The sequence below is a fragment of the Macaca fascicularis genome, chromosome 20, assembly GCF_037993035.2.
Source record: "Macaca fascicularis isolate 582-1 chromosome 20, T2T-MFA8v1.1".
Taxonomy (NCBI): domain Eukaryota; kingdom Metazoa; phylum Chordata; class Mammalia; order Primates; family Cercopithecidae; genus Macaca; species Macaca fascicularis.
The window spans coordinates 19,102,128-19,116,647 of record NC_088394.1 but is presented as its reverse complement, the minus strand read 5'-3'; the positions used below and the strand labels follow the sequence as shown (position 1 = coordinate 19,116,647).

At 46.4% G+C, this 14,520-nt stretch overlaps 1 protein-coding gene across 6 annotated transcripts in view; it reads right to left on the bottom strand.

Moving 5' to 3' along the window:
• The window catches only part of VPS35L (VPS35 endosomal protein sorting factor like), a 148,006-nt gene extending 134,976 nt beyond the window's left edge, over positions 1 to 13,030 (bottom strand). For all 6 annotated transcript variants that reach the window (XR_010583862.2, XR_012429315.1, XR_012429316.1 and 3 more), the window contains exons 1-2: positions 12,992 to 13,030; positions 3,657 to 3,756 (exon numbers count right to left, since the gene is read on the bottom strand). Coding sequence is in view for 2 of the 6 variants with exons in the window: in XM_005591372.5 (XP_005591429.2) it covers positions 3,657 to 3,756; positions 12,992 to 13,008 (117 nt within the window). In the remaining 4 variants the exon portion in view is untranslated. The remainder of the gene's footprint in view (positions 1 to 3,656; positions 3,757 to 12,991) is intronic.
• Positions 13,031 to 14,520: the final 1,490 nt, after the last annotated feature.

Here is a 14,520-nt window from a genome sequence, read left to right as displayed (position 1 = left end):
AGTGGGCTCCTGCAGAGCTGCAGGACGCGGTCTGGTCACCAGAAAGACCAAGCCATGATTAAAATCTTGGAGCTTTCAGCCCCATTCCCCATCCTTTGGGAAGGTGAGAGGGCTGGAGATGGAGTTAATAATCAATCATGCCTATGCAACGATGCCTCCAAAAATACCCACAAAAAATGGGCTTTTGGGAGGCAGAGGTTGCAGTGGGCTGAGATTGTGCCACTGCACTCCAGCTGGGTGACACAGTGAGACCCTGTCTAAAATAAATAAATAAATAAATAAATAAATAAATAAATAAATAAATAAATAAAATGGGGTCTGAAGAGCTTCCAGGTAGGTGAACAAGAACATATCGAGGTACCTGGAGGCGACATGAAAGCTTTGTGCGCCCCTTCCCCCCGGCCTCACCCTACGTACCTCTTCATCTGGCTGTATTATTTGTAATATCCTTAATAATAAACTGGTAAGTATAAGTAAATGTTTCCCTAGTTCTGTGAGCCATTATAGCAAATTATTGAACATGAAGGAGGGAGGCATGGGAACTCCCAATGTGTAGCAAAGTTGGAGTGTCTGAAGTGAAGACGTCTTTTTTTTTTTTTTTGGAGACAAAGTCTCACTTTGTCACTAAGCCTGGAGTGCAATGGTGCGATCACAGTTCACTGTACCCTCAACATCCTGGGCATAAGCCATCTCCCTGCCTCAGTCTCCCGAGTAGCTGGGACTACAAGCACACCATCACACTCTGCTAATTTTTTTTTTACTTTTTGTAGAGGTGGGGTATCACTATGTTGCCCAGGCTGGTCTCAAACTCCTGGGCCCAAGGGATCCTCCCATCTAGCATCCCAAAGTGCTGGGATTACAGGCATGAGCCACCATGCCTGTGGGCCAGGGCTGTCTCATTGAGGACTTTGCCCTCAAACCTGTCAAGTCAGATGCCAACTGCTAGTGACGGCTGCCTGAATGGAGTTGAACTGCAGTCTAGGGGAGACAGAGAAGCACCTCCCACTGGTATACATTTGCTGTTTTGTCTTCTGGCACACATTCCTCCACCTCACAGGCCTAATACTTAATACCCCGATTTTTATCTGGAAAAACATCTCTCCCCCATACTCAGTTTCCACAGGCCTGGTGGAGTGAACTCTGCTCTCAGTTCCCAAGGTGAGCCTTAGACCTACCCCAATCTATCAATTTCTTCTATACAGCAGGTCACCAATGCTCGTTCAGGGTAGGGCGCATAACAAAAGTGGGTCAATGAAAACTGCTCGAGAAAAGCATTTTCCTGCCGCCGATGTTGCCAATCTAACAGGATAGGCCTGGAGCTGCAGCAGCTCTTCGCAGCTATTCTGTTATGGCATGGGTGTTAAATGAAGTTTAGCCTACAGCTGTCTCCTTATGTATTTTAACTTTGGCCTAAAGGTTTCTCTGCACATAGTGAACTATAACTCCACTGGACGTGTAAACAGACTGTAACCTACTCTTGTGCCAATCACCAAGTTTTGGCCATTTAGGTCAATTAAAGGGGGCCAACTGGGCCAGGCACAGTGGCTCACACCTGTAATCCCAGCACTTTGGGGGGCCGAGGCGGGCGGATCACCTGAAGTCAGGAGTTTGAGACCAGCCTGGCCACCATAGGGAAACCCTGTCTCTACTAAAAAGACAAAAAAATTAGCCTGGCAGGGTGGCAGGCACCTGTAGTTCCAGCTACTCAGGAGGCTGAGGCAGGAGAATCACTTGAACCCGGGAGGCAGAGGTTGCAGTAAGCTGAGATTGCGCCACTGCACTCTAGCCTGGGCAACAAGAGTAAAACTTCGTCTCAAAAAAAAAAGAAAAAAGGTGCCGGGAGACAAGTGTTTAAATTGGGTTCAAATAAGGCAAATGCTGAACGGTAACCAACCCGGCTGTTTCTGTACCTCACTTCTGTTTTCTGAATGTCACTTTCCTTTTTGTGTCCATAAATCTTCGTCTACCACGTGACTGTGCTGGAGTCTCTCTGAACCTACTCTGGCTCAGGAGGCTGCCCGATTCATGAATTATTTTTTGCTCAATTAAGCTCCATTAAATTTAATTTGGCTGAGAATTTTCTTTTTATTTTTTGAGATGGAGTCTCTCTCTGTCGCCCAGGCTAGAGTGCAGTGGCGCGATCTTGGCTCACTGCAACCTCTGCCTCCTGGTTTAAGCAATTCTCCTGTCTTAGTCTCCTGAGTAACTGCAACTACAGGCACACGCCACTATGCCCAGCTAAATTTTGTAGTTTTAGTAGAGATGGAGTTTTGCCATGTTGGCCAGGCTGGTCTCAAACTCCTGACCTCAGGTGATCCACCCGCTTCAGGCTCTCAAAGTGCTGAAATTACAGGTATGAGGCATGAAGCCTGGCCAAGAATTTTATTTTAACATGGGGAACGGGCACCCGAGAATGAACGCAACTGTGGCTGTGGTGAGGTCACCCACAGCCACACAATAGCATGGGGATTGAGGGGTCCCGGGAGGCTGAATCACAGTCTTGGGGTCTTCTGCCTTATGCAATCGTCTCCATATATTCCCAGAGCCTCCAGGCTGACAATCACATCTTTTCCCCAACATGACAACCGCATAGTTTCTATTACTTGCTAAAAAGACAGTACCGACCTGGCAGAGAGGAACCAGCCAAGCCTCTTGCCTGCTTTCATTTTATTTTTTAAATAAACCCACAGATAGACTAACATGCTATTCAGGACAGCACTCTCTGCTGGCAATTACAGTGACTCTTATATTCCAAATACAAAAATTAAAAGTCAAGATACATTTTGTTGACACAGCCAAATCAGGAACAAAGTCATCCCATTCACATGGCAACCTCACTAAGGAGGAAGCAAGGGAGTAAAAATGGTGCTGGGCGAGGCCAATATTACAAAAAAGAGGTAGTGAACAAACTAGTTGATTTAAATATGCAGGCCACGTGCAGTGGCTCACTCCTGTAATCCCAGCACTTTGGGAGGCCAAGGCGGGTGGATCACCTGAGGTCAATGGTTCGAGACCAGCCTGGCCAACATGGTGAAACCCCGTCTCTACTAAAAATACAAAAACTAACAAAAATTAGCCAAGCGTGATGGCGCATGCCTGTAATCCCAGCTACTTGGGAGGCTGAGGCAGGTGAATCGCTTGAACCTGGGAGGCAGGGGTTGCCGTGAGCTGAGATCGTACCACTGCACTCCAACCTGGGCTACAAAGTGAGACTCCATCTCAAAAATAAATAAATAATAAAAACATTTTTAAAAAATATCAGGCTGGGTGCGGTGGCTCACACTTAGCACTTGGTGAGGCGGAGGTGGACAGATTGTCTGAGCTCAGGAGTTCAAGACCAGCCTGGGCAACATGGCGAAACCCCATCTCTACTAAAAAAATACAAAAACTTAGCTAGGCATGGTGACGTGTGCCTACGGTCCCAGCTACTCGGGAAGCTGAGGCAGGAGAATCGCTTAAACCCAGGAGGCAGAGGTTGCATTGAGCCACCACGGCACTCCAGCCTGGGCGACAGAGCAAGACTCTGTCTGGAAAAAAGAAAAAAAATCAAATATGCAAAAATGATTACCACTGGCAAAATGGAAAAGACTCATGAAGACTGTCTTTCATTTCAAGGGATAAGAATATCATTCACAAAGACCCTTAACAAAACTTACAGTTATGGGTTTCAGAGGGTGATAGTCCCCAAACTCCAATGGTACAGCCTCCAGTCGGCATGATGCAAATTCAGCTTTGTAGTTCCTGTTCCTGGAGTGCCTGGTAAACAGCAAAACAAAGCCAATTAGTGGATGGGGGTACTTAAAACACTAAAAACTTCTGATGAGACCTCCTCAATGACAAGGTAGTTTAAAACAGCACAACATGCCCACCAAAGTCAAAAAGAAAACTACATTTAAAAACAAATTTTTTGGCCAGGCACAGTGGCTCACACCTGTAATCCCAGCAATTTGGGCAGCCTAGGTGGGCGGATCACTTGAGGTCAGGAGTTCCCAACATGGTAAAACCCCATCTTTACTAAAAATACTAAAAATTCAAAAATTAGGTGGGTGTGGTGGTGCATGCCTATAATCCCAGCTACTTGGGAGGCTGATGCAGAAGAATCACTTGAACCTGGGAGGTGGAGGTCCATGGTGAACGGAGATCACAGCACTCCACTCCAGCCTGGGCCACACAGCGAGACTCCATGGCAAACAAGAAACAAAACACAAATCTGTTTGGCCGGGCATGGTAGCTCATGCCTATAACTCCAGTACTTTGGGAGGCTGAGGCGGGCGAATCATGAGGTCAGGAGATCGAGACCATCCTAGCTAACACAGTGAAACCCCGTCTCTACTAAAAATACAAAAAATCAGCTGGGCGTAGTGGCACATGCCTGTAATCCCAGCTACTTGGGACGCTGAGGCAGGAGAATCGCTTGAACCCAGGAGGCAGAGGTTGCAGTGAGCCGAGATCATGCCACTGCACTCCAGCATGGGGGACAGAGTGAGACTCTGTCTCAAAAAAAAAAAAAAAAAAAAAAATGTATGTTCGAAGGTATAAAGAGTTGCCAGCATACTGGACTTGTCATGCCACACACCAGAACAAAGGGAAACTCACTAAGGTGACTCTAACACTCTTTGCCCAGCTTTCCCGCACAGGGCATTTGTGAATTCTCAGCATGGGACAAGAAGCTGACGCCAAGCAGAGGGCAGCTGTGAAACAGGAGAGCAGCTAAAAGGGCTCTAAGGAAACCTCACAGAGCTTCACAGGAGTTCAGGGCTATCAAGACAGCCAGGGGGAAGAGCAGAGAGCACAAGGAAGACAGAAATCCAGCCCAGATTTCCCCTCAAGGTATTGGCCCATTAAGCTGCATAGGGCAAGAGGGAGGAGCCATGCAGAAAGGAGATGAAGAGCTCACGGGTGTTTTCATTGGTTTCTTGAGGGTTCAACAAGAGAAAGGATTCGTGAGCTGGAAAATAAAGGGGGAGACTGAAGCATGGAGCGGAAAAAGCACAGGAAGACAGGCAGAATTTCAAAGACGCAAGGAATGTGAAGAGAAGGCCTAACACACATATAACTGGAATTCCAAAGAGGAGGAGAGAGAGAGTGTGCAAGAACAGTCTCTGAAGAGATAATAGGTAAAACTTTTCCAAAACCAAAGAAAGACATCAAGCTATAGCCTCAAGAAACATCTGTGGCCCAAGCAGGACAAGTACAAAAGCAAACAAACAAAACACACCTGGAACCTTTACAGTAAAATGTATAGAAATAAAAAAGAACTTTTCCTTTTACTTTTTTTTTTTTTTTTTTTTTTTTTTTTGAGTTTTTTGAGACATAGCGTCTTCCTATGTTTCCCAGGCTGGTCTTAAACTCCTGGGCTCAAGAGATCCTCTTGCCTCAGCCTCCCAAAGTGCTGGGATTACAGGCATGAGCCACTGCGCCTAGCCTTCTTTGAGCATTTTGAAGATACTGTCCCTGTGTCTTCTGTGCTCATCTTTGTGCTGCAATAATAGTCTTATTGTTGCTCCTCTGAAAATAAAGTATCCGTTTCCTTTTAAGAAATTCTCTCCACCGGGCATGGTGGCTCACGCCTGTAATCCCAGCACTTTGGGAGGCACACATGGGTGGACTGCTTGAGCCCATGAGTTTGAAACCAGATCTGGGCAACATGGCGAAACCCCATCTCTACAAAATAGATAAATAAATAAACACATAAATTTGCTGAGTGTGGTGGTGTGTGCCTGTAGTCCCAGCGATTCTAGAGGTTGAGGTGGGAGGATCGCTTGAATCCAGGAGTTCAGAACTGCAGTGAGCTATGATCACACCACAGCACTCCAGCCTGGGCCACAGAAGGAGTCCCTCCCTCTTAAAAAGAAAAAAAAAAAAAATCGGAAGGAGAGGAATACAGGAGCGGGGGAAGGCAGAAAATGTTTTTAAATGATTGTCTTTACATTTCTTAATCTCTATTATGAAGATCTGAGAATTTAATTTCATAGGTTATGGTTTAAAAATTTTTTTTAACTCACATACTTAACCAAGTTTTTTATGCAATGTGTGTATCCACATATAATTTTAAAAGCTACCATAGTCACAGAACGTCAGGGCCACAAAGTCTTAGACAAGTTAACCCATTTGACCCCTTTCTCATCTCCTCCGTTGACTCTCCAAGCAGGAGAACACCTCAGCCAGTATGGAAAGTGACAAAGTCTCTCCCTGACCAAACTCCGGGCAGGTTCCTCTGAGTTCTCCCCAGCTAGTGCTTAGCTATTGGATTTCCATGTTTGTTTTTGCACCACCAAGTTTTAGCAAGAATTCTGTCAAGTTGATTGAGCCAGAATCCCCCTCCATATCCAATCGCCCTCAATATCTGATCAAATTCTTCTTCTACCCCTACTTGGCTACAAATTCCCACTGTTTCTTGTTGCATTAGAAGCTGAGGCGAATCTCTGTCCCCTATTGCAAAACCCCACTGTAGCAGCAGCCCAGAATAAGCCTGTCTCATCTCCTTTAACAAGCACCATGAATAATACTTTTGTTTTGTTTTTCTTTTTGACACAGAGTCTCGCTCTGTTGCCCAGGCTGGAGTGCAGTGGTGCGATCTCAGCTCACTGCAACCTCCACATCTCAGGTTTAAGCCATCCTCCTGCCTCAGCCTCCCGAGTAGCTGGGACCATAAGCACACCCCCACGCCCCGCTAATTTTTGTATTTTTTATTAGAAACGGGGTTTCACCACGTTGGCCAAGCTGGTCTTGAACTCCTGACCTCAGGTGATCCACCTGTCTCGGCCTCCCAAAGTGCTGGGATTAGAGGCATGAGCCACTGCGCCCGGCCAATAATTTTTCTTTAACAAAAGACATGTGCACTTCTCATTTGTAAAATATCACAACCCAGAAAATCAGCTTTCCTGGGCACACGGGACAATTCTTGTCTCCCCCAACCCACTTTAGGGAAAGAGGAACCTCAAAGAGCACAGGGACTTTCCTTGGCCTCCAAGTCCCTTAAATTCATCACCCTGCGCCACCTTCTGCTCCTATTTAGATTCTCAACTTTATTAACCTTTGCATGAAATACTGGCACCCCAGATCTAATTGTGCCATGCAACTAGTCAGCTTTACCCAAAATCCTCCATTAACCCAGAAACCCAAGCCAGTACAAACGAATTGAGCTCCCATGTCATTTCATTTCTATCCTTTCTACATGAACTTGGCTTTGAGTGTAGGAAAGGAGGAGAAAGGCTGGTTGACAATAATGAACCAGTTCTACTTTTATTTTTTTTTAAGGGACAATCCCTTTCACAATAATTTGCCTAGTCCCTCTGGGATCATATTTACAAAATATACACTAACTTCATCTTCCAAAAGATTGCAATTGAAATTACCTATGAAATATTCTTGCATGGCCAGGCACAGTGACTCGTGCCTGTAATCCCAGCACTTTGGGAGACCAAGGCGGGCGGATCACCGGAGGTCAGGAGTTCGAGACCAGCCTGACCAATATGGAGAAACCCGTCTCTACTAAAAATACAAAATTAGCTGGGCGTGGTGCCACACGCCTGTAATCCCAGCTACTAGGTAGGTTGAGGCAGGAGAATCGCTTGAACCTGGGAGGCGGTGGTTGCAGTGAGCCGAGATCTCACTATTGCACTCCAGCCTGGACAACAAGAGCAAAACTCCAACTCAAAAAAAAAAAAAAAATTCTTCTAAACTCCCATCCCATCAAGGATGCTATCAGGCCATCCTTGATTTATTAAAAAACAAAACCCCAAAGGATAAATTTGAATAAGGATCATCAACGGTCAAGATGGAGTTTAAAACATCAAATCACACTTTTCCTCTTTTCAAATCACTTTTTTTTTTTTTTTTTTTTTTTTTTTGAGATGGAGTCTTGCTTCGTCCCCCAGGATGGAGTGCAGTCGCATGATCTCGGCTCACTGCAATCTCCACCTCCTGGATTCACGCAATTCTCCTGCCTCAGCCTCCCAGGTGGCTGGGATTACAGGTGTGTGTCACCATGCCTGGCTAATTTTTGTATTTTTAGTAGAGACAGGCTTTCACCATTTTGGCCAGGCTGGTCTAGAACTCCTGACCTCAAGTGAATTGCCCACCTTGGCCTCCCAAAGTGCTGGGATTATAGGTGTGAGCCACCACGCCCAGCCTCAAATGACTCTTAATTTTATCTGTTGTCAAGAAAAGTAGAATGTTGAAAGGTTCATTTAACAAAGCAGGAAATTTAATGGGACAGGAAAGTCAATTCCAAATGTGTTTTCTGTACCATTAGTAATTCTAATGAATTACTAACATTCAACAGCTGAGCAAACGCTAGATCAAAACAGAAATATGACTTCATATGCAACAACCAAATAACAGCTCTCATTTATTATGCACTTACTATATACCAGGCTCTGGGCCAGCCTTTACCTCCATTTCCTCATTTAATCAACCCAATGAGATAGGTACTATGCCCATTTTTCAGATGAAGAAGCTGAGGCTGTTAGAATGCTGGTATCTTGTCAAAAGTGAGAGCAGCAACAGAATCAGATTCAGTAGTTCCATAGATTATCTACAGGTCATGTTGAGAACTTTAAAAATTAAGCGTATGTCTATTTCCCTTAAAAGAGTGAAGTTTTGGAACGAATTTTATTTTTTTTAAAAAGGGGGATGGTGGTGAAAAAATGCCACTTCTGGGCCGGGCGCAGTGGCTCACGCCTGTAATCCCAGCACTTTGGGAGGCCAAGGTGGGTGGATCACCTGAGGTCAGGAGTTCGGGACCAGCCTGGCCAACATGGCAAAACCACGTGTCTACTAAAAACACAAAAAAATTAGCCACGCGTGGTGGCACACAACTGTAATCCCAGATACTCGGGAGGCTGAGGCATGAGAATTGCTTGAACCCAGGAGGGGACGTTGCCGTGAGCCGAGATCACGGCACTGCAAGACTCCGTTTCAAAAAAAAAAAAAAAAAATACTGCTTGTGGAAATAAATCTTAAAATGTTTTTTCCTTCCTGAAAGCCCACAGTAAACCATCATATTTTGATTTTCTACCACTTCTTTGATAATTTCCTTAAATTTGCTCTCTGATCCCTAAGTCTGAGATGTTAAAGCATTTTCTTTAATCTCTGGATCTTTGGTAAGGCTAACAGCGACCTCTTGTGGGCATTTCCTCAAAAATCATTCCTTTTCTTTTTGCTAATATAGTTGATATAAACTGGTAAAAATTCCCCATAATTCCAACCCCCAGCAACGTGAGGGGCTTGTCTGGATCACTGGCACCTGCCACAGGAGAAAAGGCCACCATTTCACACCTCCACTATTGGCTGGGCTTAGCCCTTGGCTACTCAAAGTGTGGTTCACACATCACCAGCAATGACGTCACCTGGGTGGGCTAAAATACCCCACGCCTACAGAATCAGAATCTGCATTTTAACGAAATCCTCAGGTGGTTTATATGCACATGAAAGGCTGACAACAGCCTATTTTTAAATTATTTACCCCTGATCATATGGATACACAGAAATCCCACTATGATTAACCAGATTAATCTCCTTATACTGGAAACACCAAAATCCACTAAATGCTTTGCCCAACTATTTTAATTCTCAAATAACTTTTTGGTTACTAATCACATAATCGGACCACACAGCTTTTTCTTCCACAATCACAATATTACCCAGCCCCCTTCACCGCTACACATAAAAAACTCTTAAAATGATGTAGTGATTCTGACTCTAAGGGTTGGTTTTTTTGTTTTTTTTGGTTTGTGTTTTTTTTTTTTTTTTTTGCTTTTTTGAGACAGAGTCTCACTGTGTCACCCAGGCTGGAGTGCAGTGCCGCGGTCTCAGCTCACTGCAACCTCTGCCTCCTGGGTTCAAGCAAATCTCCTGCCTCAGCCTCCGGAGTAGCTGGGACTACAGGTACCCGCCACCATGACTGAGGAATGTTTTTTTTTTTTTTCCTCTGGTAGAGACAGGGTTTCACTATGTTGGCCAGGCTGGTCTTGAACTCCTAACATCAAGTGATCCACCGGCCTTGGCCTCCCAAACTGCTGGGATTAGAGGCATGAGCCACCTTGCCTGGCCCAAAGGGTGGTATTTTCAAGTGTGCTATAACCACAGGATTAAAGGGAAAATGTGATCTAGGGTATACAGGACATCTCATCTCCTAGCCAGGCCAAAATACAGCAGGGATAGCAAAAACTGTGGCTAAAAAGAGGCATTCCTGGGGAGACTCATGACAAGGCAGTGGGATTTGGGGAACCCCGCAAGCCAGAAACCTCAGCCCAGGATATATAGATTTGAGGTCCAGCTGACAAGGATGATTACTATCATAGCCTCTGGCTTCCAAACCTCAGCTATCCCTTGTGGGGCTAATTATTTTAAGTAAACTGCTTCATTTCTCTGCCTCTATTTCTTCATCCAAAACATGGGGTTGTTTTAAGAACCGAATGACGTTACACGTTATACACTTTACGAGTGGTGTCTGACAGAAAATAAGGACTTGATAAATGCAAATTTAATGACAGAAACTCATTTCTCCTCTGTAGTCTTTCTCAGTCTCCTCATTCATTCATAAATATTATTCAGCACTCACCATCATGTTTTAGGTGCCACATACAAAGATGGACAAAACTCAGTCCATTGTTTTTTTTTTTTTTTTTTTTTGAGACGGAGTCTCAATCAGTAGCTCAGGATGGAGTGTAATGGCATAATCTTGGCTCACTGCAACCTCCACCTCCTGGGATCAAGCGATTCTCCTAGGATCAAGCGATTCTCCCACTTTAGCCTCCCAAGTAGCTGGGATTACAGGAACCTGCCATCATGCCCGATTACTTTTTGTATTTTTGTAGAGATGGGCTTTCACCATGTTGGGCAGGCTGGTCTTGAACTCCTGACCTCAGGTGATCCACCCGCCTCGGCCTCCCCAAGTGCTGGGATTACAGGCCATGAGAGACTGCGCCCAGCCAGTCCTTTTAACTTTTAAGGGGCAAGAAGTCTATTAGGGAAACAGAAAGATGAATGTGCACTTCGAAGGAAAATGTTTAGAGCACGGGCCAGGCGCGGTGGCTCACGCCTGTAATCCCAGCACTTTGGGAACCCGAGGTGGACGGATCACTTAAGGTCAGGAGTTCCAGACCAGCCTGGCCAACATGGTGAAACCCCGTCTCTACTAAAAATACAAAAATTAGCCAGGCGTGAGGGTGTGCGCCTGTAATCCTAGCTATTCGGGAGACTGAGGCAAAGAATCGCCTGAACCCGAAGGTGGAGGTTGCGGTGAGCCAAGATCAGGCCACTGCACTCAAGACTGGGTGAGACTCCGTCTCAACAAAAGCTACAACAACAAAATGTTTAGCGCATGGCCAGATTAGGAACTATAGAGACCCTGAACAATAAAAGCGTTATGGCACCTGTTTGCCTGCTTATAATATAAAATTAAAATGCCAAAGGTAAAAATGTACTGGGATGCAGAGATTAAGACAACATCTCCCTGGATTTTTTTATTGCAAACTCCAGATAAATCCGCTGAAGTCAAACGTTTCCCATGTTTTTGATAAGCTTTTTGGTCAAGCTAGCATGACTTTTTTATTTTTATTATTTTTTTGAGACAGAATCTCACTCTGTTGCCCAGGCTGGAGTGCAGTGGCACGATTTCAGTTCACTGCAACTTCCACCTCCCAGGTTCAAGCGATTCTCCTGCCTCACCCTCCCGAGTAGCTGGGATTACAGGTGCGTGCCACCACACCCAGCTAATTGTTGTGTTTTTAGTAGAGACTAGGTTTCACCTTGTTGGCCAAGCTGGTCTCGAACCCCTGACCTCAGGTGATCCGCCAGCCTCGGCCTCCCAAAGTGCTAGGATTAGAGGCGTGAGCCACCGTACCTAGCCAGCATGACTATTAACTGAAAGAAAACTCAGGCCGTGGAAGTGCTCAGAGGCATTCAATGCTGATGTAGCGTGTCAAGGAAGCAGTCTCTTAAGTGTTGGAAAAGTGAAAGGAATAAGACGAAATCAACTGTTTGTCAAGCACAAAAGCAGAAGGTTGTACCTGATTATTTCTAAGGTCTTTCATTTGCTCATTTAATCTAAGCTACTTCACATCATTTGAAGAGAAAGTAAATTATCTCGCTTTCTGAGAGATTCTCCGTCCTCAAATCCCACTATCATCACCAACACAAACTTGCTCAAGTTCTTCACTCACACACATACCACCTGCTGAACCCTGACGCTTCAGTCACTCACTCCTAGCTACTCCACACAAGGGACCTAAGGGCCTGCCAACCACGCACACGCCACGCCCTCCCCTATGGTGAACTCCTGTTCATTCTCCAAGACCCAATTTGGAGGATTAACTGTTCCTCTTTGAAGGAATAACTGCCCTAGATCCAATAACAGGAATAACTGTTCCTCTTTGAAGCCTTCCCCCAGCCCCTTGGTGGGGATAATCACTCCCTTCTGGGTGCCTCAGCCGAATGCCTTCTTTGGACATCCCCTCTACTGTGTGTCTGCTCCATTATACTGTGAGCTCCTTGAGGCCAAGGAATAAGTCTGAGGGCTGTGCTTAGGGTAGGATGAATGGCGGCCATTTTACAGATGAGAAAAGCAAGTCTCCAGGTGAACAGAGGAGCTCAGGACACTGACCAACAGCCAGGTCTCCCGACTCGTCCAGACTTAGAGCTGAGCCCACCATTACCCTCATCCAGCGACCCCAGAACCCGCGCCAACTTCTGGGGACGCGGAAGCCTGGAAACTCAAGTCTTCTTTAAGGAATGAATGGACAGGGACCCGTGGAAGGCGCAGAGAGGCAGCAGACGGGGAGAGAACCAAGAACCCGCCCGTCTGGCTTCAGACTGCTCCACTGAACCGCGGTAGCGGGCAGGGATTCTACGGTCAAGACAACTTGGGGGTGGGCGGTCGACCACCATAACCAGACAGAGAGGAATTCACACTCTCAGACCCAGGCCGACCCCATCACAACTAAAACAGCCCCTCCCAGAAGCCCACCCGCCGCTGCTTCCTTACCAAGGAAAGACCGCCATCTTCCCAGTCACATGACCGCTTGTTCTGGGGCCGTCTGCTCGGCTTCCCATCCAGACCCCGCCACTCCCCTCAACCCCGGCCGCCATGTTTGTGAAGGGCACCTGCCCCGCCCCACTAAGTCTGCACTGCACCTTCTGCGGGCGCCATGTTTGTGAGGGGCAGGCGACGCTCCGCACAGTACAGACTTCATTTTCAGCTGACGCCATGCTTGTGAGGGGCAGCTGCCCACTCCGGACAGCCCAGGTTACAACTTCCGCCGGCGCCATGCTTCTGAGGAGCAGCGTCGGTCACGGCCAGCGTGCCCTAGAGTTTCTGTGAGCCATGATTGTAAAGGGCAGCTGTCTACAGTGCCGGGTGGTCCCGCCTGCGGGCGTCATGATGGTGAAGGGCTTGACTGCTGTTTAGCCCACCTGCGTCCTCTAGGGGCGGAAAGGACTCCAGAAGGCGGCGGAGCGAAGACGCAAACTGAGGTTCCGCCAGCACCTGGTTTTGCGGCTAATGCGCTGTTTGGCGTGGGTCAGCCATGCCCCCTCTAGGCCGCTGCTTTACCCACTGCTTTGCGGGCGGTTTTAGGCACTTCCAGAATGCCCTTCCCACGACTAGCAACCAAGGGCTGCCCTAGATCCAATATGATTGACTGCCAATAATGCACGGGGGGGAAATTAGGGTTCGCATTTCCTCCAACTTGGCAAAGCAGTTTCTAGGAAGGTGGATATCAATTTCGACCCCAGAACGTTTTTAAAATTATTTTAGGCCGGGAGCGGTGGCTCAGGCCTATGATCCCAGAACTTTGGGAGGCTGAGGCCGATGGGTCACCTGATGTCAGGAGTTCAGGATCAGCCTGGGCTACAAGAGCGAAACTCAGTCTCAAAAAAATTTTTTTTTAATTATTATTTTTATAACCTACTTATCCATTATGGTCCCTTAGAGAGAAGGCATTCAATGTTTTTATAACTCTTACTTTTCATTCGGGGGTGGTGGTCTGTGGTTGTTCATGGGATGGTGACCTATGACAGGGAAAAGGATCATCTCCGGAACGGGCCCTCCAGTGTTCAGCTCAGTATAGGTAGGAAAGTATTTCCAGTCGTACCTACTGTTCCCAACACTGGAAGTGAACAAGGGTTAAAGGGTGGCCAGGGGAAAGCGAGGAGCTCTTCCCATACAGCCTTGCATGTTATCACATGCAACATCTCAATAAGCGGTCAAGGTGAGGAGCCTTTTCCTAGGCTCACATTACATGATTAGGCAGTAACAAGAGGAGGATTCTTAAAGTTGTGCAAATTAACAGCCTTGATGTGAGCTTCAACCTTCGTATTCTTTTCTCCCTCTCCTTCCCTTAGCAGGCTTCTCTCTCTTAATAAGACATTTCCAGCTTGAGTTTTACCTTCTGAAAAGTCCAACTTTTAGTAGAGATGGGGTTTCACCATGTTGGCCAGGCTGGTCTCAAACTCCCAACTTCAGGTGATCCTTCCACCTTGGCCTCCTAAAGTGTTGGGATTACAGGCGTGAGC